The 27,627-nt window shown below is 43.9% G+C and overlaps 1 protein-coding gene and 1 long non-coding RNA gene across 2 annotated transcripts in view; both read right to left on the bottom strand.

Moving 5' to 3' along the window:
• LOC139029192 (uncharacterized) overlaps positions 1-27,627 on the bottom strand; it is a 1,029,896-nt gene that overhangs the window by 480,437 nt on the left and 521,832 nt on the right. The window lies entirely within an intron of this gene.
• The window catches only part of LOC111978019 (neurexin-1a-like), a 347,413-nt gene that overhangs the window by 9,864 nt on the left and 309,922 nt on the right, over positions 1-27,627 (bottom strand). Inside the window, exons 5-7 of the mRNA XM_070448207.1 lie at positions 13,912-14,213; positions 10,229-10,252; positions 8,877-9,038 (exon numbers count right to left, since the gene is read on the bottom strand). Of these exons, the coding sequence (XP_070304308.1) occupies positions 8,877-9,038; positions 10,229-10,252; positions 13,912-14,213 (488 nt within the window). The remainder of the gene's footprint in view (positions 1-8,876; positions 9,039-10,228; positions 10,253-13,911; positions 14,214-27,627) is intronic.

Below are 27,627 nucleotides of genomic sequence, written 5' to 3'. Positions count from 1 at the left end.
CTGTAGTTGCTCCCACAGAGCTTCATGTACTGACTGTACTGTATTGTTCCACAAGAGCTTCAGTATGACTGTACTGTAGTGCTTACGGTGCTTCCAGTAGTGACTGTACTGTAGTTGCTCCACAGAGCTTCATAGTGAACTGTACCTGTAGTGTCTCCACAGAGCCTTCAGTGTGGGCTGACTGTAGTGTCTCTTACAGAGCTTCATAGTGACTGTTACGAGTTGTTCCACAGCAGCTTCAGTAGTGACTGTACTGTAGTTGTCTGTACGGTGCGTTCAGTAGTGACTGTACTTAGTGTTTCATCCAACATAGCTTCAGTAGTACTTGTACTGTATTGTCTCCACAGACCTTCAGTGTGACTGTACTGTAGTTGTCTCTACGGTGCTTCAGTATACTGTACTGTTAGTTTCTACGTGCTTCAGTATGAGGTACTGTAGTTGTCCTCTACGGTGCTTCCAGTAGTGACTGTCTGTATGTCTCCACAGACTTTCAGTAGACTGTTACTGTTAGTTGTCTCTACGGTGCTTCAGTATGACGTACGTAGTGTCCACAGAGCTTCAGTAGTGACAACTGTAGGTCTCACAGAGCTTCAGTAGTGACTGTACTGTTAGTTGTTCCAACTTCGTCGACTTATTGTCCCAGCTTCAGTAGTGACTTACGTAGTTGTTCTGACGGTGCTTTCAGTAGTGACTGTACTGTAGTTTTCACCGATAGCTTCAGTAGTGACTGACTGTAGTTGTTCTCCACAGACCTTCAGTAGGACTGTACTGTAGTTGTCTCTACGGTGCTTCAGTAGTGACTGTACGTTAGTGTCTCTTACGGTGCTTCAGTAGTGACTGACTGTAGTTGTCTCTACGGTGCTTCAGTAGTGATCTGTACTGTAGTTGTCTCCACAGAGCTTCATAGTGACTGTACTGAGTTTCTCTACGGGTGCTTTCAGGTATGTGAACTGTACTGTAGTTGTCTCCACAGAGCCTTCAGTAGTGGACAGTACTGTAGTTGTCTCCACACGAGTTCAGTAGTGACTGTACTTGTAGTTGTTCTCCACAAGCTTCAGTAGTGACTGTGTACTGTAGTTGTCTCCACAGAGCTTCAGTAGTGGACTGTACTGTAAGTTGTCTCCAAGAGCTTCAGTAGTGACTGATACTGATAGTTGTATCCACGAGCTTCAGTAGTGACTGTACTGTAGTTGTCTCGTACGGTCGTCAGTATGACTGTATGTAGGGTCCTACGGTGCTTCAGTAGTGAACTGTGACTGTAGTTGTCTCTACGCTTCAGTAGTGACTGTATGTAGTTGTCTCTACGTTTGCTTCAGTATGACTGTACTTAGTTGTCTCTACCAGTGCTTCAGTAGTGACTTGTACTGTAGTTGTCTCCACAGAGCTTCAGTCAGTGACTGTACTGTATGTGTCTCCACAGACTTCATAGTGACTGTACTTGTAGTTGTCTCCAAGAGTTCAGTATGACTGTACTGTAGTTGTCTGTACGGTGCTTCAGTAGTGACTGTACTGTAGTTGGTCTCCACAGTAGGCATCCAGTAGTGACTGTACTGTAGTTGTCTCCACAGAGCTTCAGTAGACTGTACTGTATTGTCTCTTAACGTGTTCTGTCATAGTGACTGTTACTGTAGTTGTCTCTATGTGCTTTCATTAGTGACTATACTGTAGGTTTCTCTACGGTTGCTTCAGTAGTGACTGTACTGTAGTTGTCTCCACAGAGCTTTCAGTAGTGACTGTACTGATTATGTCTCCACAGAGCTTCGTAGTACGTACTGTAGTTGTCTCTACGATGCTTCCAGTATGACTATACGTAGTTGTCTCTATGGTGCTTTCAGTAGTGGACTTGTAGTAGTTGTCTCTACGCGTGCTCCAGTTAGTGACTGTACTGTATTGTCTCCACAGAGCTCAGTAATGGACTGTACGTAGTGTATCCAACAGACTTTCAGTAGGTGAACTGTACGGAAATTTTCAGCAAGAAAGAGTTGATCAAATAAAGATCCCTACAGTCCATTCTGTACATAGACTTCTATCAATTACAGTCTGAAGCCTACGGTGAGAACAATCGAAACCTTTTAATATAAAAAACTCTACACAAATAGTACAGAAAAACTAAACTGAACTGGATACAGTTCTATAGTTTGATTTTATGATATTCCTCTTATCTCTTTGAGAAACACTTTTAAAACCAGCTTGATAAAAGCGTAGGTCATTCAGAAATTGTAAGCGGAGCCAAGTAAAATTTTCAAGCCATGTTTAAAGATACACCATGAAAAAATTGATGAACCTATGGTGGGAGAAAGAAACCAAACTTGAACAATCTCTTGCCAGTGGTGTGCTGTGAGGGAGTGTAAGGTAGATAGGAGGGAGGGGAATGATATCTCTAAAGGAGCTGAGAAGAGCGAAAAGAGAGAGAGAGAGAGAGAGAGTGAGAGAGAGCGGGAGAGAGGCCTGCAGAAATGCAGAAGCAGAGGCTTTGTAGTAATTGCTATGGAGCCAGGAAGGAGAGGCTAAGAACCGCTGAGCCAGGAGGAGAGGATTTAGTAACGCTGGAGCCAGGAGAGGAGGCTTTAGTAACGCTGGAGCCAGGAGAGGAAGGATTAGTAACACTGGAGCCAGTAGAGGAGAGATTTAGTAACACTGGAGCCAGGAGAGGAGAGGCTTTAAGTAACACCTGAGCCAGGAGCAGGAGAGGAGTTAGTAACACTGGAGCCAGGAGAGAGAATTTAGTAACACTGAGCCAGGAGAGGAGAGGTTTAGTAACGCTGAGCTGAAGCGGAGCAGGAGGAGAGTATTAGTAAACACTGGAGCCAGGAAGGAGAGATTGTAACTGAGCCAAGAGAGAGTTTAGTAACGCTGGAGCCCAGGAGAGAGGGTTTAGTAACGACTGGAGCCAGAGAGAGAATTTAGTAACGCTGGAGGCCAGAGAGGAGAAGCTTTAGTAACGCTAGAGCCAGGAGAGGAGAGGCTTTAGTAACGCTGGAGCCAGAGAGAGGCTTATAACGCTGGAGCCAGGAGAGGAGAGCTTAGTAATGCTGGAAAGGAGAGGAAAGAGATTTAGTAACGCTGAGCCAGGAGCAGAGAGGCTTAGTAACACTGGACAGGAGAAGAGGCTTTAGAACGCTGGAGCCAGGAGAGGAGAGCTTTAGTAACGCTGGACCAGGGAGAGAGGCTTTTAGTAACGCTGGAGCCAGGAGAGGAGAGCTTAGTAACGCTGGAGCCAGGAGAGGAGAGGCTATTGAATAAACCACCTGGAGCCAGGAGAGGAGAGGCTTTAGTAACGCTGGAGCCAGGAGAGAGAGTATTTAGTAACGCTGGAGCCAGGAGAGGAGAGTTGCTTTAGTAATGCTGAGCCAGGAGAGAGAGGAGAGGCTTTAGTAACGTTGGAGCCAGGAGAGGAGAGGCTTTAGTAATGCTGGAGCCAGGAGAGGAGAGGCTTTAGTAACGCTGGAGCCAGGAGAGGAGAGGCTTTATTAACACTGGAGCCAGGAGAGGAGAGTCTTTAGTAACGCTGAGTCAACTGAGTCAACACATAGGGCCCAAGGAGCTTTGGGCAGGCCTATCTCATCCGTTCTCCCCCTCTCTCTCCCTTCCCTCCCTCTCTTTTACACCTCTCTTGCACTCTCTCTCTCGTGCTCTTTCCTGCTTTCTCCCTCTCTTTCTTTCTCTCTCTCCCGTTCTCTTACAGTCACAGGAGAAAGGTACTGCACTAATTTGTTATCAGACTGGAGCCATGACATCTAGGCTATTACTGCACTGGTGTTTGTCATGACAACAGAACAGTACAGCAGCAGCTAAGACTGGTGTTTGTTATGACAACAGAACAGTACAGCAGCAGCTAAGACTGGTGTTTGTCATGACAATAGAACAGTACAGCAGCAGCTAAGACTGGTGTTTGTCAAATCAAAATTGAATCKAWTCAAATWGTATTGGTCACATACACATGGTTATCAGATGTTAATGCGAGTATAGTGAAATGCTTGTGCTTCTAGTTCCGACCCTGCAGTAAAYTATAACAAGTAATCTAACAAATTCACAACAACTACCTTATACACACAACTGTAAAGGAATGAATAAGAATATGTACATATAAATATATGGATGAGCGATGGCCAAACGGCATAGGCAAGGTGCAGTAGATGGTATTGAGTACAGTATATACATATGAGAAGAGTAATGTAGGGTATGTAAACATTAATTAAAGTGGCATTGTTTAAAGTGACTACAGATAAATGTATTAAATCCAATTTTTTATTATTAAAATGGCTAGAGATTTGAGTCAGTATGTTGGCAATAGCCACTCAATGTTAGTGATGGCTGTTTAACAGTGTGATGGCCTTGAGATAGAAGCTGTTTTTCAGTCTCTCGGTCCCCGCTTTGATGCACCTGTACTGACCTCGCCTTCTGGATGATAGCGGGGTGAACAGGCAGTGGCTCGGGTGGTTGTTGTCCTTGACGATCTTTTTGGCCTTCCTGTGACATCGGGTGGTGTAGGTGTCCTGGAGTGCAGGTAGTTTTCCCCCTGGTGATGCGTTGTGCAGACCTCACTACCCTCTGGAGAGCCTTACGGTTGTGGACAGAGCAGTTGCTGTACCAGGTGGTGATACAGCCTGACAGGATGCTCTCGATTGTGCATCTGTAAAAGTTGGTGAGTGTTTTTGGTGACAAAACACATTTCTTCAGCCTCCTGAGGTTGAAGAGGCGGTGTTGCGCCTTCTTCACCATGCTGTCTGTGTGGGTGGACAATTTCAGTTTGTCCGTGATGTGTACGCCGAGGAACTTTAAAATGTCCACCTTCTCCACTACTGCCCTGTCGATGTGGATAGGGTGGTGCTCCCTCTGCTGTTTCCTGAAGTCCACGATCATCTCCTTTGTTTTGTTGACATTGAGTGTGAGGTTATTTTCCTAACACCACACTCCGAAGGCCCTCACCTCCTCCCTGTAGGCCGTCTCGTCGTTGTTGCTAATCAGGCCTACCACCGTGTCGTCTGTAAACTTGATGATAGAGTTAGAGGCGTGAACGTACACGCAGTTATGAATGAACAGGAAGTACAGGAGAGGGCTGAGAACGCACCCTTGTGGGGCKCCAGTGTTGAGGATCAGCGGGATGTAGATGGTTTCCTACCCTCACCACGTGGGGGCGGCCCGTCAGAAAGTCCAGGACCCAGTTGCACAGGGCGTTGTCGAGACCCAGGGTCTTGAGCTTAATGACGAGTTTGGATGGTACTATGGTGATAAATGCTGAGCTYTAGTCGATGAACAGCATTCTTACATAGGTATTCCTCTTGTCCAGATGGGTTAGGGCAGTGTGCAYTGTGATMGCGATTGCYTCYTKTGTGGACCTYTTGGGGTGGTAWGCAAATTGGAGTGGGTCTYGGGTGTCAGTTAGGGTGGAGGTGATATGATGCTTGACTAGTCTCTCAAAGCATTTCATGATGACGGAAGTGAGTGCTACGGGGCGATAGTCGTTTAGCTCAGTTACCTTAGCTTTCTTGGGAACAGGAACAATTGTGGCCCTCTTGAAGCATGTGGGAACAGTGTGACTACGCCACAGGAACATGTCATCATAAGAGTTGTCAAGGCAACTTGCTGCTGCTTGACCACTGCTTGACCATATGTCATATGTCATCTTCCTGCGACCATTGCCTACAGAACAGGGTTTTGTCTAGAAAAGATACAGCTTCTGTCAAAGTTGACTTTTTGTGGCAGATTTAGGAGCACTTATGCAGCAGGTTAAGATAATGATTGTAGCAGGTTCAGATAATTCGGTTAATGTTAGCAAAAGGGTTAGGGTTAGCTACTTTTGACGTGAATTTGACAAAACTGTATCCCATCTAGGCTCTCTTCCTCTGGGACACTTCATAGCAACTATAGGMAGCATGCATCACTGCCAACTGCCAGCACACTCCAGCCTTGATCCCAGCCTAGAAAAACACAGAAGACTCGGGAGGATTTTTGTTTTCTCTAGTGTGCCCCCCTGTTTGGGCTGCACAGCTAGTCCTGTCAGTCCACCACACCAAATACAATATGATTTGATTTGATTTGGTGTGGTGGACTGACAGGACTAGCTGTGCAGCCCAAATTCTACACTTTTCCATATTCTCTACTCTGGTCAACAATTTTGCACCATATAGGGAATAGGGTGACAATGGGGACACAGACTAGCAGACTGCAAGGAGGGCACCACCAACCAGATGGCAGTGTTTACACCATGTCTGAATCCCAAATGGCACCCTATTCCCTACATAGAGTCTTAGTTTTGACCAGAACTCTAGGGCAATAGCATGCCATTTGGGACGCGGTTCCATGTATCATCTCAGAAGCACCCGTCTAACGAAGACATGCATGCCCCTAATGAGATAGAACCCCTTAATGAGCTCTAGCCCCTAACGAGCTCCTAGCCCTAATGAGGAAGAGATGGAGCATGGACATGTGGTCTGCACCCTGACTGCTCATTAAGACTCCGTTGCATGATAACTTTTCTGTTAGGTTTCGTGAGGATGACACCCTTGGCTGGGGTGAGGAGAGAAGAAAAGGAAATGTAGACACTACAGGAGGAACGAGAGGAAAAGCTACTGAAAAAGAGAAGAGAAAGAGAGAGAGAGAACGATAAGAGAGAGAGTAAAGAGAGAGAGAGAAAGAGAGAGAAGAGAGAGAGAGAGAGCAGACGACAGAGAAAGAGAGAAAGAAAGGAAAGAGGAGATGCAAAGACGAGAAGATGTGAAAATAATAGAGAAAAAAAACGATGGAAGATGAATGGATATGTTCACGTTCAGGAGTAAGATGTATTCCTTGGCTCTGATCGTCCACTTCTCGAGAGTAAGCGCATTTCCTTGGCTGGCTTTTTCAGAACGATCTTGTTGCTGATTCACTTCTCGAGAAGACTATCGACGATTCACTTCTCGGAGCTTTCTGTTGGCTCGCTGATTCACTTCTCGAGAGTAGACTGTATTCTTGTGGTGCTGATGTCACTTCTCGAGAGTAGACTGTATTCCTTGTGGCTGCTGATGTCACTCTCGAGAGTACTGTATTCCTTGGTGGCTGCTGATGTCACTTCTCGAGATAGACTGTATCCTTGGTGGCTGCTGATGTCACTTCTCGAAGTAGACTGTATTCCTTGGCTGCTGAGTCACTTCTCAGAGTAGACTGTATTCCTTGTGGCTGCTGATCACTTCTCGAGAGTAGACTGTATTCCGTGTGGCTGTGATTCACTCTTCGAGAGTAGACTGTTATCCTTGGGGCTGCTGATTCACTCTCGAGAGAGACTGTATCCTTGGTGCTGCTATTCACTTCTCGAGAGTAGACTGTATTCTTGGTGGCTGCTGATGTCACTTCTCGAGAGGAACTGATTCCTTGTGGGCTGCTGATGTCATTCTCGAGAAGAGACTGTTTCCTTGTGCTGCTGATGCACTGCTCGAATTAGACTGTATTCCTTGGTGGCTCTGAGTGTCACTTCTCAAGAGAAGAGACGTATTCCTTGGGTGGACTGCTGATGTCATTTCTCGAGAGTAACTGTATTCTGTGGCTGCTGATTCACTTCGTACGAGCGTTAGATGATTCCTTGGTGGCTGAAGATGTCACTTCTCGAGAGTAGACTGTATTCCTTGGTGGCTGCTGATGTCACGTCTGGAGAGTAGACTGTATTCCTTGGTGGCTGCTGATGTGAACATATTTTTGGGGTCAACATCCCATTAAGCACCCAATGTAATATTTAGCAGAAAATAACGTAGAAATGGAAAATTGAAACAACTCCCTTTATCAGCATGGTCCAGGACGGATGAATATCTTCAATATGTAAAATATTATTGCGAAGCGTCTTTGGAAACTACAGAGAACTGTCAGATCTTGAATTGACAGATCCTGATATTCCCGAAACGGCACAGCGTCTATCTTTTGATTATAACTCATATATATAGCATGTGTGTTCACCAAAAGATTTTGTAACTGATTTAGAACTCTTGCTTTAGGTTCTGAAAACACAACTGTCTTGGCAGGAACACCCCCTCTGAAGTATGACAGGGAGATGTATGGAGTGTTGGGACAGTTTTGGCACTGACTTAAAACAAGGGGCAGCATGCACCCCAAAAATCTGAGGGCGATTAATATATGTGAGGATGACTGGGGGTGGTCCAGAGGGGTGTGGTCTGGGGGGGCTTCATCCCCCTGTCCGTAAATTGGAGAATTTACCATTTTTCAAACACCTGAAACAGCTTTTTTCCTGCAATCTAGAGCTATAATCATCGTGCTTAACTTCATGTAAAAAAAATATGTATATTTGTCCACATATCTAAACATCCCTCTTGAGCATTCTGTATCATCCAGACTGTTTTTTTTTTAAAGAAAAATGCTTCTCTGCTAAGCTCTGGCTAAAAGATTTAAAGGAATATGAGACTTATTCAGTACATTTAGTTATGTCTTGCTTTTTGAACGTCTACCAACCCTGCCAGCAGGCATGCCAGGTAAGATAGTTAGACAAGCTAGTTACTCTAACTTGATTGATAGCCTGAAATGGCTTCTTGATAGCTAGTTATGAGGTTGGGAGATAGGGAACCTATCAGACACACCTACGAATAGGGCTATCTTCTGTAAACCACCCATACCTTCTCACAACACAACTGATGGATCAAAGGCATTAAGAAGAAAATGCATTCCACAAAGTACATTCTTGCGTGTTCCCAGTGATGTACTGTACACTCCACTTTCTCTACCCTGAGAGCACTGTGCAGTGTGTGGTGTGATGCCCACTTCCTCTACCCTGAGAGCACTGTGCAGTGTGTGGTGCGATGCCCACTTCCTCTACCCTGAGAGCACTGTGCAGTGTGTGGTGTGATGCCCACTTCCTCTACCCTGAGAGCACTGTGCAGTGTGTGGGTGTTTACCTCTTTCAGACAACCCATAAAGTTGTTGCTAACAGGTGATCCAGGCAGGTCAGCCGTGCTAGGACTCCCGCCAACATAGAAAAAGTCGTCGGAGCCTAGCATGGTGTAGTCTTCTTGAGTATACCCTGTGGTGGTCAGTATCCCATCCACGGATATAGTTACCTAGACAACAAAGCACAGGGAAAGGACACGCTATACTCTGATAGCCTATCAGAGCTCTCAGTCCAGCGGCTTTCTGCCTCTGATATATAGTCTCTGAGTCTGTGATAATATTGTTTTTCCTCTATAGATTTTTGGTAAAGATTATAGAAACCCATTTTCATGTCTGTTTTTAATTTTTTTCTTGTTTTTTTGTTTATTTTGTCCAGTTTAGGATTAGTAGTTTGAGATGTAGACTGCTAGCCCCCCAAGGAATTGATAAAGCTAGTTAGCTAGGAAGTTAGTTAGTTGCCCCAGACTAAGTGTGTTAGTAAGTTAGCCCCTACTGCAACTCAAAAGGAATTTCAGCAGACACAAAAATGGTGTTAGTAGAATGTTATCTAGGTTAGTTTCGCTAGGGTTACATATTAGTAAAAGTTAATAAGCAGTTTGTTTTCTAATAAAAAGAAAAGAAAAGAACAGCGTGCGACTGGGTTAGATATAGAAAGCAGCAAGCGAGTAGAAGCCACAACCACAGGTTTAGCGTTTAGCGTAATACACAAAAATTAGTTTTTTCAGAAAGACAAAAGTAAGGTGTTTTTGTCTTTTCCTTTTGCATGTGAGCACACAAAAAGAAATGTTCCCCAAGATGGTGTTAGTTAATAGGTTAAGGAAAAATTGTTTTGGTCCGACACTTTGCGCTTGTGTCGGAGGTATGCAAAAGCACAGGATTGGTGGATCGTGCAAAAAAAATTAAAAGCACCAATGACAACGACAGCTGGACTGGACGAGTGGTCGGGAAGTGTGAGCATGTGCAGCGTACAGCGCAGCATTCAGAATGCATGCCATGCAGAGTGAATGGGAAATAGAACACTGGCTGAGCCAATGAGCATCAGGCCAGCCAGGCAGGAGTCAGACATGGGTCCTCCTTTGTTAACCACTGCTTGATGCAAAAGGCTCGAAACGATGCTCCTAAAAACGTGATTGGACAGGAGACAGGAAGTAAAAATAACAGGAAGTGGTGAAAACCAACCAACGGATGAAAATATAGTAAAAATAAAAAGGTCAAAACGTAAGCAGAAAGAGTACCAACCGCAGTTCCCCTTTTTTTGTTAATGACGTCTACAGTAAGAAAAGATAGAAAAGAAACACACGGCAAACCCAAACTAAGAAACAATTAGAATGATATCTACCGAACAATGTAGTTTGTTTACCATAGCGTGTCCAATGCCTGAGTGCTTTGTGGAAAAGGGGGGAGAAAGGAAATTAAAAACTGTGAACAGAATAACGATAGTTACTCAAAAAAGAGATGATGGTTAACTACCAAAAGTTAGTACATTGCTGAGTTTGTTGTTGTTGTTGTTGTTGTTGTTGTTAATAAACATTAAAAAAAGAGATTGGTTAGTAGTATGACACATTCCATGAATGACATGTTAGTTGTTGTTTTTCAAAGCATGTTAGTAACATAGAGTAAAAAAGGGCAAAATAAGTAATTTTTACAAGATAAAAAGCAGACTAAGAAAGACTAGCGAAAATGCCTCCACAAGTGGAAGTGAGCTAGCCAGCGTTGGATCGATTGGTGACTCCCTAGACCGGACTCGTAGACCGGACTGCCTGGGTAGGCATCAACAACCCCAACCCCCACCCCTCTGACACGGTATGATTGACAGACATCAAATGGTTCATAAGAGAGAATGCCTAAAGCGCATCAGTCGACCCTCTTTAACGAAAGTCCTTCAGATCGTTATTCTTTATCTTTGGATGCTTTGGGTTAATTACATAATCATTTTCATTGGACAATTTTCATGATTTTCAAGACCAGTTTTGGACCACGATTCCGACCAATCCCATCCGTTGGGATGTCGGTGGTCAGGATCTCATCTTACAGTACTGTACCTCCATTTTGGTCTTATTGATGGACTTTAGGATCACTTTACTGCAATGAGATAAAGCAAAGAAGACCCTGACACAAAATGAGAAGGATAATTTGATTCCCCTGTTGAGCATGCACTTTCATTATACATTCTTAATGTTTTCACAAATCAATTCAATTTTAACATTACTCAAATTATCTAGATAATTTTTTTAACTCTTTGTCGGTGTGGTGTTTCAAAAGAAACAATCCACTACCATGTGAGCAGGAACAACATCTAGAGAGCTAGTGTGTTGGAGATGCTGTGAGCAGGAACACATCTACTGAGCTAGTGTGTGGTTGAGGATGCTGTGAGCAGGAACACATCTAGAGAGCTAGTGTGTTGGTAGGATGCTGTGAGCAGGAACACATCTAGAGAGCTAGTGTGTTGGAGGATGCTGTGAGCAGGAAACACATCTAGAGAGCTAGTGTGTTGGAGGATGCTGTGAGCAGGAACACATCTAGAGAGCTAGTGTGTGTGGGATGCTGTGAGCAGGAACACATCAGAGAGCTAGTGTGTTGGAGATGCTGTGAGCAGGAACACATCTAGAGAGCTAGTGTGTTGGAGGATGCTGTAGCAGGAACACATCTAGAGAGCTAGTGTGTTGGAGGATGCTGTGAGCAGGAACACATCTAGAGAGCTAGTGTGTTGGAGGATGCTGTGAGCAGGAACACATCTAGAGAGCTAGTGTGTTGGAGGATGCTGTGAGCAGGAACACATCTAGAGAGCTAGTGTGTTGTGAGGATGCTGTGAGCAGGAACACATCTAAGAAGCTAGTGTGTTGGGGATGCTGTGAGCAGGAAACACATCTAGAGAGCTAGTGTGTTGAGGGATGCTGTGAGCAGAACACATCTAGAGAGCTAGTGTGTTGTGAGGATGCTGTGAGCAGAACACATCTAGAGAGCGTGTGTTGGAGGATGCTGTGAGCAGAACACATCTAGAGAGCTAGTTGTGTTGGGGATGCTGTGAGCAGGAACACATCTAGAGAGCTAGTGTGTTGGTGATGCTGTGAGCAGGAACACATCTAGAGAGCTAGTGTGTTGGAGGATGCTGTGAGCAGGAACACATCTAGAGAGCTAGTGTGTTGGGGATGCTGTGAGCAGAAACACATCTAGAGAGCTAGTGGGTTGGAGGATGCTGTGAGCAGGAACACATCTAGAGAGCTAGTGTGTTGTAGGATGCTGTGAGCAGGAACACATCTAGAGAGCTCGTGTGTTGGAGGATGCTGTGAGCAGGAACACATCTAGAGAGCTAGTGTGTTGGAGGATGCTGTGAGCAGGAACACATCTAGAGAGCTAGTGTGTTGGAGGATGCTGTGAGCAGAACACATCTAGAGAGCTGTGTGTTGGAGGATGCTGTGAGCAGGAACACATCTAGAGCTAGTGTGTTGGAGGATGCTGTGAGCAGGAACACATCTAGAGAGCTAGTGTGTGTGGGAATGCTTGAGCAGGAAACACATCTAGAGAGCTCGTGTGTTGGAGGATGCTGGGCAGAAACACATTACTGAAGCTAGTGTGTTGGTAGGATGCTGTGAGCAGGAACACATCTAGAGAAGCTAGTGTGTTGTAGGGGATGCTGTGAGCAGGAACACATCTACGAGGCTAGTGTGTTGGAGGATGCTTGTGAGCAGGAACACATCTAGAGAGCTGTGTGTTGGAAGGATGCTGTGAAGCAGGAACACATCTAGTAGAGCTAGTGTGTGGAGGATGCTGTGAGCAGGAACACATCTAGAGAGCTAGTGTGTTGGTAGGATGCTGTGAGCAGGAAACACATCTAGAGAGCTAGTGTGTTGGAGGATGCTTGTGAGCAGGAACACATCTAGAGAGCTAGTGTGTTGGTTGGGATGCTGTGAGCAGGAACACATCTAGAGAGCTAGTGTGTTGGTGGATGCTGTGAGCAGGGAACACATCTAGCAGAGCTAGTGTGTTGTGAGGATGCTGTGAGCAGAACACATTCTAGAGACTAGTGTGTTGAGGATGCTGTGAGCAGGAACACATCTAGAGAGCTAGTGGTTGTTGGTAGGATGCTGTGAGCAGGAAACACATCTAGAGAGCTAGTGTGTTGGGGATGCTGTGAGCAGAGAACACATCTATGAGAGCTAGTGTGTTGGAGGATGCTGTGAGCAGGAAACACATCTCAGAGAGCTTAGTGTGTGATTGTCGGGATGATAGCTGAGCAGGACGACATTACTGCAAGCTAGTGTGCATTGGCCGTTGGGTACTGCTTGAGCAGGAAACACATTCTACTCGAGCTAGTTGTTGGGTGGGATGAACTGTGAGCAGGAACACATCTAGAGAGCTAGTGTGTTGGAGGATGCTGTGAGCAGAAACACATCTACTGAGCTAGTGTGTTGGTGGGATGCTGTTCAAGTGAAAAGAAAGCCATTATATTCTGTACTTCCACCTATATGGCGTAAAGCAAACTGTGTCGCTTGTAAACTGTGTTGCTTATATGTTTCTTAATTCAGTGGTTTACTTTTTGGGGGGCGTAACTGTAGCAATCTGTCCAAGCTGTATTCTAACAGAAAAACCCATCTTCGCGTGCTTTGTATTTTCAGTAAAAATAGCATGTGTTAAGCAGCCAAAGACCCAGAGGTCACCAAGGAGAAGGCTGATCCTCTAATAGTCAATAGAGGCTGTTCATTGTGGTCACAACTATAGAGGGAAAATAAAGCGATGACTCAGAGATCCGCTTCTCTGAACAAAGTGACACTCGGTAAGAAATGTGATCTTTTTGACATGGTCTTTCCACTATTGATGCCTCTGATATTCCATGGTCTGTTCTCTATCGATGCCTACCATTGGTCTATATGTGTCCCTCCTCAAATGCAGCACCACCTTCCTCATCATTATTTTAATCAATCCAAATACTTATTCCAAAATAGTTAAAATAGCTTGATTGTAATGATCAAATTCAATCAAATGTGGCTCATCTAAACTAGTTTAATACTAGGTCTCCATGGCAGTCCCCCTCTGTACTGTTACCTGACGTAGATTCCTTGTAACTTTGACATCATGCCAATCATTGTCATTGAATTTCCCATTGACCGGTTCCACCAGAGCTTCAAAGGCTCCAGACCCCAAATTAATGACCAGCGACACAGCTCCGTTTTTCAGGGCCAGGTTGACGTAGTCTGCAGACTTCCCCGTGTGAAGCATCAGACCGTTCCTCTGTAACGTCTTGAAGGACAGGGTGATCTCGTCGCTGCTGCTCTGGATCGGGTTCAAGGACAGGTCGTAGCAGAAGAACTCGGATCCCTTGAAGGTCGCCACATAGTCTTCTTTTCCTGTAAGATGACGAAAAGAGAGAGAGAGATAGAGGCATTGAGTTTTACATGAGAAGTGAGGGACGAGGAACAACTCCTACATGTCCTGTAGCTCGGCTGCTTAGCTATCCACCTTAGAGGTTGCTGCCCTATGTACATGGAACCACTGGTCACTTTAATCATGTTTACATACTGTTTCACTCATGTCATACAGTATATATATATTCATACTCCGGACTCTGACATTGCTCTTCCTAATATTTAGTATATATTTCTTAATTCCATTATTTTGCTTTTCGATTTGTGTGTATTGTTGTGAATTGTTACATAATACTGCACTGTTGGAGCTAGGAACACAAGCATTACGCTACACCCGCAATAACATCTGATAAATATGTGTATGTGACCAATAACATTTGATTTGATGTAGCTGTACAGAATATAAAGGAAGATTTCAAAAAGGTTAGGCTATAACAKTTCACATTCAGTTTGGACTTGACTTGTGGTGATAAAATGGGATGATATGGCCATTGACAAAGAAAGACTGTTCTGTTAAGGGCTGGTCCTCCAATTTACTGCATTACTGATACTGACTGTAGCCTACCACATAGAGGGTATGCATAAACACCTTGTGACCTGCTACTCACGGTGCCCCAGAAAGCAACAGGAAGCCTTGTCTCAAGTTCTTACCTGTATCTCAGGTAGTGTGGACCAGGTAGTGTACCAGGTAGTGTACCAACTTCAAGTTCTTACCTGTATCTCAGGTAGCGTGGACTAGGTAGTGTACAACTTTCAAGTTCTACCTGTATCTCAGGTAGTGTGGACCAGGTAGTGTACCAGGTAGTGTACAACTTCAAGTTCTTACCTGTATCTCAGGTAGCGTGGACTAGGTAGTGTACCAGGTAAGTGTGGACCAGTAGTGTACAGGTAGGGTACCAACTTCAAGTTCTTACCTGTATCTCAGGTAGCGTGGACAGTAGTGTACCAGGTAGTGTGGACCAGGTAGTGTACCAGGTAGGTACCAACTTCAAGTTCTTACTGTATCTCAGGTAGCGTGGACCAGGTAGGTACCAGGTAGTGTGGACCAGGTAGTGTACCAACTTCAAGTTCTTACCTGTATCTCAGGTAGCGTGGACCAGGTAGTGTACCAGGTAGTGTGGACCAGGTAGTGTACCAACTTCAAGTTCTTACCTGTATCTCAGGTAGCGTGGACCAGGTAGTGTACCAGGTAGTGTGGAACAGGTGTTGTCCAGGTAGTGTACCAACTTCAAGTTTTACCTGTATCTCAGGTAGCGTGGACCGGTAGTGTACCACTTCAAGTTCTTACCTGTATCTCAGGTAGCGGTGGACCAGTAGTGTACCAGGTAGTGTACCAACTTAAAGTTCTTACCTGTATCTCAGGTAGCGTGGACCAGGTAGTGTACCAACTTAGTTAGTTGACCAGGTAGTGTGGACCAGGTAGTGTGGACCAGGTAGTTTACCAGGTAGTGTGGACCAGGTAGTGTATCAGGTAGTGTGGACCAGGTAGTGTGGACAATTTAGTGTACCAAGTAGTGTGGACCGGTACCGTGGACCAGGTTGTGTGGACCGGAATGTACAGGTAGTGGTACCAGGTATAGTGTGACCAGTTCATGTGGACCAGGTAGTGTACAGGTATGTGGACCAGGTCTAGTGTACCAGGTAGTGTAAGTGTGTGACAGGTCATGTGTACCAGGTAGTGTAACAGGTAGTGTGGACCAGTTAGTTTACCAGGTAGTGTGGACCAGGTAGTGTGGACCAGGTAATGTGGACATGGTGGTGTACCAASTTCAAGTTCACTGCGTATTTGCCTTGTTTAGGACTTTGCTGGAAATTCCTCAAAGTCACACATGCCTAAACCAATCAGAAGGTAGCGACTCTGTTACCAGAACTTCTGGTTTGGTTTATGCTTCACACGTTGAAGATGAAACCCTTCTACTGTTACATCATAATACAATGCAAATATGCACCATTGCTGTTCAAATGAAAACCCCCAAAACCCATCATTCCATTGGCAAAAAAAGCCTGGATTGTTTACATTACAGTGACTTGTGAAAGTATTCACCCCCCTACTTTGTAGAGCCACCTTTCACAGCAATTACAGCTGCAAGTCTCTTGGGGTATGTCTCTATAAGCTTGGAAAATGTAGCCACTGGGATTTTTGCCCATTCTTCAAGGTAAATCTGCTCCAGCTTCTTCAAGTTGGATGGGTTCCTCTGGTGTAGAGCAATCTTTAAGTCTTACCATAGATTCTCAATTGGATTGAGGTCTGGGCTTTGAATACGCCATTCCAACACATTGAAATGTTTCCCCTTAAACCACTCAAGTGTTACTTTAGCAGTATAATTAGGGTCATTGTCTTGCTGGAAGGTGAATCTCCGTCCCAGTCTAAAATCTCTGGAAGACAGAAACAGGTTTCCCTCAAGAATGTCCCTGTATTTAGCTACATCCATCATTCCTTCAATTCTGACCAGTTTCCCAGTCCCTGCTGATGAAAAACATCCCCACAGCATGATGCTGCCACCACCATGCTTCACTGTGAGGATGGTGTTCCCGGGGTGATGATAGGTGTTAGGTTTGCGCTAAACATAGCGTTTTCCTTGATGGCCAAAAAGCAACATGTTTGTCTAATCTGAGCAGAGTACCTTCTTCCATCTGTTTGGGGAGTCACATGCATACCCTTTTGGCGAACACCAAATATGTTTGCTTATTTCTTTCTGGACACTCTTCCATAAAGCCCAGCTCTGTGGAGTGTACAGCTTAAAGTGGTCCTATGGACAGATACTCCAATCTCCACTGTGGAGCTTTGCAGCTCCTTCAGGGTTATCTTTGGTCTCTTTGTTGCCTCTCTGATTAATGCCCTCCTTGCCTTGTCCATGAGTTTTGGTGGGCGGCCCTCTCTTGGCAGGTTTGTTGTGGTGCCATATTCTTTAAAACAATGTACAATGAATTTAATGGTGCTCCATGGGATGTTCAAAGTTTGGGATATTTTTGGATAACCTAACCCTGATCTGTACTTCTCCACAACTTTGTCCCTGACCTGTTTGGAGAGCTCCTTGGTCTTCATGGTGCCGCTTGCTTGGTGGTGCCCCTTGCTTAGTGGTGTTGCAGGCTCTGGGGCCTTTCGGAAAAGGAGTACTGTATATATACTGAGATCATGTGACACTTAAATTGCACAAAGGTGGACTTTATTTAACTAATTATGTGATTTCTGAAGGTAATTGTTGCGCCAGATCTTATTTAGGGGCTCCATAGCAAAGGGGTGAATACATATGAACGCATCACTTCTCAGTTTGTTTTTTCTGTATAAGTTTTWTAAACAAGTTATTTTTTTCATTTCACTTCACCAATTTGGACTATTTTGTGTATGTCCATTACATGAAATCCCAATAAAAATCAATTTAAATTATAGGTTTAATGCAGCAAAATAAGAAAAACAACAAGTGGGATGAATACTTTTGCAAGGCTCTGTAGCTGGCTCTGTTGTGTTTGTGAATGGAAAGGCAGTAATTGTATAATGGAGGAGTGAGTTTTCAGAGTATTATGTTGCATTTATTCAGTGCATACAGAGACAGACAGAGAAAGAGAGAGAGAGAGAGCATAATTACAATTATTACAAAATGGGATGGGAGAGCGAGAATAGGAGGGAGGAAAGGGGAAAAAAGGAGAGGAAGAGAGAGGGGTGGAGAGAGAGAGAGGGGTGGAGAGAGAGAGAGAGAGAGAGAGAGAGAGAGAGAAAGAGAGAGGGGTGGATAGAGAGAGAGAAAGAGTTATATTCTGTGTCGGATTCACCAAAGCTCCAAAATAAAATCAGTCCAATTAATTTTGCTGCTACACATTTTCAAGCTAATAAACCCATTGGAAAGCTGCCAATTTTCAGTTCTCTTTTAGCCATGAAACATTCTAAGAGACAAGAGTTTAGCTGGTGAAGATCCATGGAACAAAAGAGTAAAAAAAAAACGAAAGATGCCTGTGGACCCCCAGGAAGAACCTCAAAATAAAGTATTGTGCTCCACTCTTTCAGGGGTCAGTATTGGAAAGAGCTAGCATCAGGCAGGGAGGGGACAATGGTCGGTCAATCGCTAGCCAAGCAATTTAGGAAGAGATCTGGACGAAAATAACAAGCTATTTAAATCACCATCCAACAATAAACCCACCACAAATGGACCACAGATTTCAAAGACCATGAATGTAATACATACAAAGCACTACAGGTTTATATACACATGACATACATCCACTACACAGGTACCCATGCAGTGATACATAGGCTACAGACAGACACACACACACACACACACACACACACACACACACACAGAGCGGCCCAATAAAGAAGGTACCTCTCCGGAGCAATTTGTCAGGCCATCGATCCCTCTTTAAAAGTACTATTCTACACATCTGAGAACACTACAAGGGGCCGTAATTCAGCCTGACTGGATCTTGGCCCTTCACTGGCTGTTCCTCTCCTCTCCTCTCTCTTTAAGCTTTAAGACTCTCTCTCAAGCCCCTGAGCCTCCATCCTCAATCAGTATAAGTGAGTGACAGCTGTCCTCCCCTCACCCACCCCCACACACAGACACACCATTTCCTGCTTTTGACTTAGACCTAACAATCAGACCTCAGTTCTGTCTCCCTCTCCGGTGGCCTCTAACTTGGTTTGAGGTCTTCAGAGCCCCCCCRCATTGGACCGTGTAGGTACCAGTGTCTCAGACTCCCGCCCCTGCATCAGCCACAATGTATTCTACAGCTGGCACGGGTCCATTGTGCCTCACCGCCCATCAATCCTCGGAGGGTCTGTGAGGCCATTCGAGGTGAAAGAGCGTCCGCACCTCCTCAGTCGTTGCACCAGCTGTCGTCATCGGCAGCTCTATGGTGAGAAACATCTCGGTTCCCGGGGCAGAAATCCTTGAGCACAAGTACAGGACATTACAAGGCTGCTTTCTACCGTTCTATGGCAGCTACCGGGGGCTGACGCTGTCGTAGTCCATGTGGGGTCAAACGAGATCAGGAGGGCTAGCTTGGAACTGCTGAAAATGTATTTTAAAGAACTGATTCTAGCTCTGAAAGATTCCAAAAATGTGGCAATTATTTCAGGTCTTGGCTCCTGGATTCTGTCCACACATTTCAAGGCTGCTTTGAGACAATGACTTATCAATGACCCCATCCCAGCTCAGATAATCCCTACCATTGTGTCGCTGAGTTGTCGTAGTGCTGCAGCAAATGTACATTGTCCCAGGAGTGTTGGAAGTCATAATGTAAGTATCCTAATGTATGTCCCTCAAAATCCCCTGAATGCCTCTGTCGATCGTATAGCTACTGTATGCAGTAATCATGTGTCTATGAATCAGAGTTATTCAGTTAGAACTGAGGCGGTGTGCCCTAGTAGGAAGTCCACTGTGTGCAGCTCACCCTGCACTATCAGCTCAAACATAAATATCACTGCCATGTCTACTTCTGATAAGCCACTTAGTAAAACAATCACAACAATCAAACATCRCAGAAAAGAGCCTAAATTATCCCACATTGATATATGTTGTCTAAGAAACAAGGTTAATGAAATTGATAACTTGCTGGTAACAGATGCCATTCATATACTGACTATCTCTGAAACTCTTTTAGATGATACATGCTATTGTCACGCCCTGATCTGTTTCACCTGTCTTTGTGATTGTCTCCACCCCCCTCCAGGTGCCACCCATCTTCTCCATTATCCCCTGTGTGTGTACACCTGTGTTCTCTGTTTGTCTGTTGCCAGTTCGTGTTGTTTGTCAAGCTTACCAGCGTTTGTTCTGTCAGCTACTGTTTTCTATCAGCCTCTCTTTTTCTCGCCCTCCTGGTTTTGACCCTCGCCTGTCCCGTCTCTGTACCCACCTGCCTAACCACTCTGCCTGCCCCTGACTCTGAGCCTGCCTGCCGACCGGTATCCTTGCCCCATCTCTGGATTATTGACCCCTGCCTGCCTTGACCTGTCTCTTGCCTGCCCCTTGGACTAGTAAACCATTGTTTATTCAACGTGTCTGCATATGGGTCTTATCTTGATTCCTGATAGTTATAATATAGTGGTAGCAATACATGGTTATAACATCTACAGAAAATACATAAATGCCAACAGGGGTGGTGTTGCGGTCTATATTCAGAGCCACATTCCTGTTAAGCTTAGAGAGGATCTCATGTTAAATACTGTATAATATAAGTAATATGGCTACAGGTTCATCTGCCTCACCTAAAGCCCATTCTTGTGGGAATATGCTATAGACCACCAAGTTCTTACAGTCAGTATCTGGATAACATGTGTGAAATGCTTGATAATGTATTTAATACATTATCAAGCAGAGAAGTATATTTTCTGGGTGACCTAAATATTGAATGGCTTTCATCAAGCTGCCCACTCAAGAAAAAGTTTCAAACTGTAGCCAGTGCCTGCAACCTGGTTCAGTCAACCTACCAGGGTAGTTACAAACAGCACAGGAATGAAATCGACATGTATTGATCATATCTTTACTAATGCTGCAGAAGTCTGCTGTAAAGCAGTATTGAAATGCTTTGGATGTAGTGATCAAAATATGGTAGCCATATCTTCCAAAGACTGGACCTAATATTGTGTATAAGAGGTCCTACAAGAGGTTTTGTAGTGCTTCCTATGTTGATGATGTAAATAATATTTCATGGTCTGTGACTATAACAGAACTGATATGGCAGAAAAAAACTGAGGACAATCCAACCAGGAAGTACTATAATTTTGAAAGGCTGTTTTTCCATTGAAAGCCTATTTTACATTTACATTTAAGTCATTTAGCAGACCCTCTTATCCAGAGCGACTTACAAAATGGCTGTACCTGGAACCAAAAAGTTTTTTACATGGAACCAAAAAGCATTATCCTATCCACCATACAAAGATTTATTCTGATGAAGGTCATCAAAGGTAAGTGAATATTTATAATGCTATTTCTGACTTCTGTTGACTCCAACATGGCGGATATTTCTTTGGGTTGATTTGTCGTCTGAGCGCCGTACTCAGATTATTGCATGGTTTGCTTTTTCTGTAAAGTCTTTTTGAAATCTGACACAGCGGTTGCATTAACAAAGAGATGCAGTCAGTTTCAGAATGGTGGCAAGAAATAAGTTAGTCCTTAATATTGCAAAAATAAAAAATATTGAATTTGGGAAAAATCATTCAATAAACACTAAACCTCAACTAAATCTTAAATAATGAATAATGGGGAAATTGAGCAAGTGGAGGAAACTAAACTGCTTGGAGTAACCCAAACTGTCATGGTCAAAACATATCGATGCAACAGTAGCTTAGATGGGGAGAAGTCTGTCCATAATAAAGCATTGCTCTGCCTTCTTAACAATGTTACCAACAAGGCAGGTCCAACAGGCCCTTGTTTGTCGCACCTAGACTACTGCCCAGTTGTGTGGTCAGGTGCCACAAAGAGGGACTTGTGAAAATTTCAACTGGCCCAGAACAGGGCAGCATTGCTGGCCCTTACATGTACACGGAAAGCTAACATTAGTAATATGCATGTCAATCTCTTCTGGCTCAAAGTAGAGGAGAGATTGACTTCATCAGTACTTTTTTTGTAAGAAGTATTGACATGTTGAATGCACTGAGTTGTCTGTTTAAACAACTAGCACACAGCCCCCACGTCCAGAACAGACTATGGGTGCGCACAGTACTAGATTGAGCCATGACTACATGGAAATCTCTTCCACATCAAGTAACTGATGCAAGCAGTAGAATCAGATTTCAAAAACAGATAAAATACAATTTATGGAACAGCGGGGACTGTGGAGAGTCACACACACAGGTACAGATACACACATGCAAACACACAACATACACACTTTACACACACGTACAGCTGGATTATGTTGTAGTAGAGTAGTGGCTGGAGGGCACACACTTAATGTATTGTGAAATATGTCGTAAAATGTATTTTTATGTTTAACATTTGTATTATAATGTATACTACAGCCTCACTGTTTGTCCAGGAAGAGTCGCTGCTGCCTTAGCAGGAACTCATGTGGTCCTAATAAATACAAATACTGTGTGTGTGTGTGTGTGTGTGTGTGTGTGTGTGTGTGTGTGTGTGTGTGTGTGTGTGTTGTGTGTGTGTGTGTTGTGTGTGTGTGTGTGTGTGTGTTGTGTGTGTGTGTGTGTGTGTGTGTGTGTGTGTGTGTGTGTGCGCATTATGAGGCAGTGAGAGGAGAGACAGTGACAGTCAGACATGTGTAGTACAGACACTTGTGATAACAGACATTAGTAGCAGACAGTTGATACAGTAAACAGACCACTGTGTTGAGAGTAAGAAGAATGTAAGTAAGCAGACCAGTTGAGGTATAAGCAACCAGTTGAGGTATAGTCAAACAGACCAGTTGAGGTATATTAACAGACCAGTTGAGTATAGTTAACAGACCAGTTGTAGGTAGGTAAGCAGACCAGTTGAGGTACTAAGCAGACCAGTTTAGGATGTAACAGACCAGTTAGTACTTAACAACCAGTTGAGTAACAGTAAGCAACCAGTTGAGTACTAAGCAGACCATTGATACGTAAGCGACCATGAGTACGTAAGCAGACCATTGAGTTACGTAAGCAGACCAGTTGAGGTACGGTAAGCAGACCAGTTGAGGTACAGTAAGCAGACCAGTTTAGGTACGGTAAGCAGACCAGTTGAGGTACGGTAAGCAGACCAGTTGAGGTACAGTAAGGAGACCAGTTGAGGTATGGTAAGCAGACCAGTTGAGGTACGGTAAGCAGACCAGTTGAGGTACAGTAAGGAGACCAGTTGAGGTACGGTAAGCAGACCAGTTGAGGTATAGTAAGCAGACCAGTTGAGGTACGGTAAGCACCCCATGTTGAGGTACAGTAAGCAGACCAGTTGAGGTACGGTAAGCAGACCAGTTGAGGTACGGTAGGCAGACCAGTTGAGGTCATGCAGCACACGAGTGTTAAACAACCAGCCATGTCCTGTGTGTCATTACATTGTGGCTGCTGATCGGTTGGTGAAAATACGGCTTCCTTCTTACATTCTTCAATTCTTAAATCATTCTTTACTTACAATAGATTGACATTGGCATTAATACCAGTTGAGAATACAAGGTGAAAATTCAAAGTACAAACAGAGTGAAAGGTATGGTCCTAAGGGAAGCCTAAGGGATGCTTCAAAATCGTGTCTAGGCGTCGTGTCTATAATGGCACCCTATTCCCTTTATAGTGCACTACTTTCCACCAGTGCTCCCTATATAGTCTGTCTGAAATGGCAACATACTCTCTTAGAATAAAAGGTGCTATCTTGAACCTAACAGGATTCTTCGGCTGTCCACAAAGGATAACACTTTGAATAACCCTTTCTGGTTTCAAGTAGAATCCTTTTGGTTCCAGGTAGAACCCTTTTGAGTTCCATGTAGAACATTTTACACAGAGAGTGGAACCCAAAATGGCTGTACCTGGAACCAAAAAGTTTTTTACATGGAACCAAAAAGCATTATCCTATGGGGACAGGAGTATAGGGCAAAAAGAGTGCACTGTATTGGAAATAGGGTACCATTTCAGACAGACTAGTATTTTGATTTATTGATAAAGGCAAATATTAAATAACCCATATCATTGTAGGTGGCAGTCGCTATTCTCATTATCAATGCTTGGTTGGATTGAAGCTGAGCCCTGTGGAGCGTTCCACATATTGATTGGGCTGTGTTTTAACAATTACCTGCTATTCAGATCCTATTAGGTTCACAAGAAGTGTAATAGGCATGATAGTGCAGTTAAAGGTCTAGGGGAGGGTAATATGGCCTAGCAGTCAGTCACTCTGCTGATCAACTGGTAATACGGGGCTGGATCCATGGCCTGGCAGTCAGTCACTCTGCTGATCAACTGGTAATACGGGGCTGGATCCATGGTCTAGCAGTCAGTCACTCTGCTGATCAACTGGTAATACGGGGCTGGATCCATGGCCTAGCAGTCAGTCACTCTGCTGATCAACTGGTAATACGGGGCTGGATCCATGGTCTAGCAGTCACTCTGCTGATCAACTGAAATTATACTGGCAGAGAAGATATCAATGAAATTGTTACATGTCGCCCTTTAGTGAACACAACGTGGGGGGGCAGCTGAAAATATAAAAATGGACAAAACAGAACAGCTATTACACCATATATACATGTACATACATACTTATGCAACAGACAAACATAACGCACACACTCAAACACACAAAAAAAAACACACACACACACACAAAAGGGCAATTTACTCTCTTCCCCTCAATTGGAGTATTATTCACTTCTCCTCATTAATGTTTCAGGCCAAGATTAATATTTTATGGCCAGATTAATGTTTTAGGCCCAGATTAATGTTTTAGGCCCAGATTAATGTTTTAGGCCCAGATTCTGACCCGAGTTAAGCACGGGTAAATGGCACGTTATTCCCTTGTTATGCACTTTTCTCTCTGTGTATTCTGACCTTGAATTTAAGCATGAGAATAGCATGCTATTCACTTCATTTACCCACTATTCGTTCTGGGTGGAGATCAAAGATACTCCGTATTCAGACTTTGATTTAATTCCCTCATAATTCCACTACCTTTACGCATCAGCCTCCAGTATCTATGCTCCAGTAGTTTATGTGTTGTGGGGCTGGGGTCAGTCTGTTATATCTGGTGTAATTCTCCTGTTTTATCCGGTGTACTGTGTGAATTTAAGTTTGCTCTCTCTAATTCTCTCTCCCTCCCTGAGCCTTGAGACTATGCCTCAGGATAACATGCCCTGATGACTCCTTGCTGTCCCCAATCCACCTGGTCGCGCTGCTGCTATGGAACCCTGACCTGTTCACCGGACGTCCTACCTTGTTCCGGACCTGCTGTTTTCAACTATGTCTCTCTACCGCACCTGCTGTTTCGAACTCTGAATGCTATGAAAAGCCAACTGACATTTACTCCTGAGGTGCTGACCTGTTGCACCKTCTGTTGCTCCCTCTACAACCAACGTGAGTATTATTATTTGACTGTGCTGGTCATCTATGAACGTTTGAACATCTTGGCCATGTACTGTTATAATCTCCACCCGGCACAGCCAGAAGAGGACTGGCCACCCCTCAGAGCCTAGTTCCTCTCTAGGTTTCTTCTTAGGTTCCTGCCCTTCTAGGGAGTTTTTTCTAGCCACCATGCTTTTACATCTATATTGCTTGCTGTTTGGGGTTTTAGGCTGGGTATCTGTATAAGCACTTTGTGACATCAGCTGATGTAAGAAGGGCTTTATAAATACATTTKATTGATTGATTGAAACCATGAATAAGGGTCCAGCAATCTAACCGGTTCCAAGTGGAAAAAGCATATACTTTGTTTCTGATAGAAATGACACCATTCTCCATGCTCTGTAATTTACAACTTTAAAATATCTATTGATAAAAGCTAGGTAAATGTAAGCCGTCTGGATAAGGGAATTGTAAATATAAATGACACTTGTTTTAGATCTATTTGACCTTATAATCGCTGGAGACAAATGTGAAATCAGTCTTATGGCTTCCAACAGTTCCATGGTTAATGTAGGCAGTAGACGAGGGTATAGCCTACTATATTGTACACTATTATCCATATTATAGTTATATGTACATTAATATTCCAACATAACCATGGACTAAAGAACTGAATGTGGCAATTTTCGGGATGAAGCAAACTACTGTATTTTTTATTAATCAATATATTTTGGACATAAAGGCTCTCCAAGACAGTTTTTTTATGATTCATATATAATTTCCTAACTCTAAAATATGTCTAAATAATCTACAAGATCAGAGATCTTTTTTAAATCTATCAGCTGGTGTTGAAACTGAGACGAATATGCTTATATATATATATATATATATATTGTAGTCTGTCGACACAATTGTAATTAAATGCATGATAAATGTACTGAAAATCCTATTGAAGGAAAACTCCAGGAGAAAATATGTTGGCCAGCAAGTGGGAGGGTTTTCAGCAATTGAATTACATTCATTCAGCACGCGCAACAGAACCACGCCTGCAAAGCCCGTTACGCACCTTCATAAGGTACTGTAAGTCTGCATACTAACTACTGAGAAGTGTATAGGGAAGGCATGCATAAGAAAAGCATAATTTTGGCCCTTAGAGAGCCTTCACTCCCGTCTCTAATGACATATTGAACAGTGTAGCCCATTACTGGAGCAGTACAGCGGATGTGTGTGTGTGTGTGTGTGTGTGTGTGTTGTGTGTGTGTGTGTGTGTGTGTGTGTGTGTGTGTGTGTGTGGTGTGTGTGTGTGTGGTGTGTGTGTGTGTGGTGTGTGTGTGTGTGTGTGTGTGGAAGAGGAAGAGGAGGGGATGGGGGGTCCTTCTAAAGTCCTTCTCAGTGAGACATCTCCCACTGTGGTATCTGTGGGGCTAAACTCACCATTTGCCAAGCTCGCACAGCATGAGTTCTGACAGTACTCAGCAGGTAGGGACAAATGAAGAACCCCTCACATGTTCTAAGCCATGTCTACGTAATGCTGGATAGAAGACAGACACTGAGAGGAGGAATGGAGAGATTTTTACAAATTTATTTACAGTTTCTTCCCATTAAAATCCAATTCATTTTACCCCATCTCTCTCCTCTTCTCTCTAATTCAATGTGTCTCCTCTCTCATTCCAGCGAAACAAAACACACAGCTACACAGACAGCTTGGGATGAGCCTCATACATCTCAGTCTAAACACATGATATCTTCTCATCTTGTCATTGTCGACGCAGCCTGGCCTGCTAGGAGTTGGACGGACTCCAATCCGAGCTGGAGTTGGATTAGATCTCCATCTTATCTACGAAACATACGACAGGGCACTAACATCCCCTTTAGCCCACAATGAGATAGGCGTGCAGGACAGCAGGCTGTTAGCCAGCCCTGCCAGCTTAGTGGAGTCTGCACTAAGCACAGTCCAGTGTAGTCAGCTCACTGATCCCCATTGGGAGACCCGTGTCTGTGCACGTGATCACTAGCGTTGGGAAAAACTAAAACAGTGGCTTGTATCTCGCCTTAGCAATCTCGCTGGAAATAAAGGACCTCCCCTCCATTTCCGGTGTCATTTTGAAAGAGATTGTGAATTTTATTCTCACACTAATAGAGATAGCGGACAACTAAATTGTTAAAATCCTTCACTTCCAAGGCAGTTATAGTCAAATTAACTAATCACTCGAATCGATAATCTTGAGGTGCAATGATTGTGCCTGACTGAAACCATTGGTTTAAGCCTAATGGAATTTACTGCTACCATATCCCCGTGCACTCCCGCCAAAGGCGGAGGTGTTGCTAAACATTCACGTAAGCATAATTTCATTTACAAAAAACAAACAAACTGCGTTTATCGTCCCTTTTGAGCTTCTAGTCATGCCAATCTATGCTGCCTACTCATATCTTATTTTT

The sequence above is a fragment of the Salvelinus sp. IW2-2015 genome, linkage group LG18 (genome assembly GCF_002910315.2).
Source record: "Salvelinus sp. IW2-2015 linkage group LG18, ASM291031v2, whole genome shotgun sequence".
In the NCBI taxonomy this organism is placed as follows: Eukaryota; Metazoa; Chordata; class Actinopteri; order Salmoniformes; family Salmonidae; genus Salvelinus; species Salvelinus sp. IW2-2015.
Note: the sequence above shows the minus strand (reverse complement) of the source record. Positions and strands in the feature narration are given on the sequence as shown.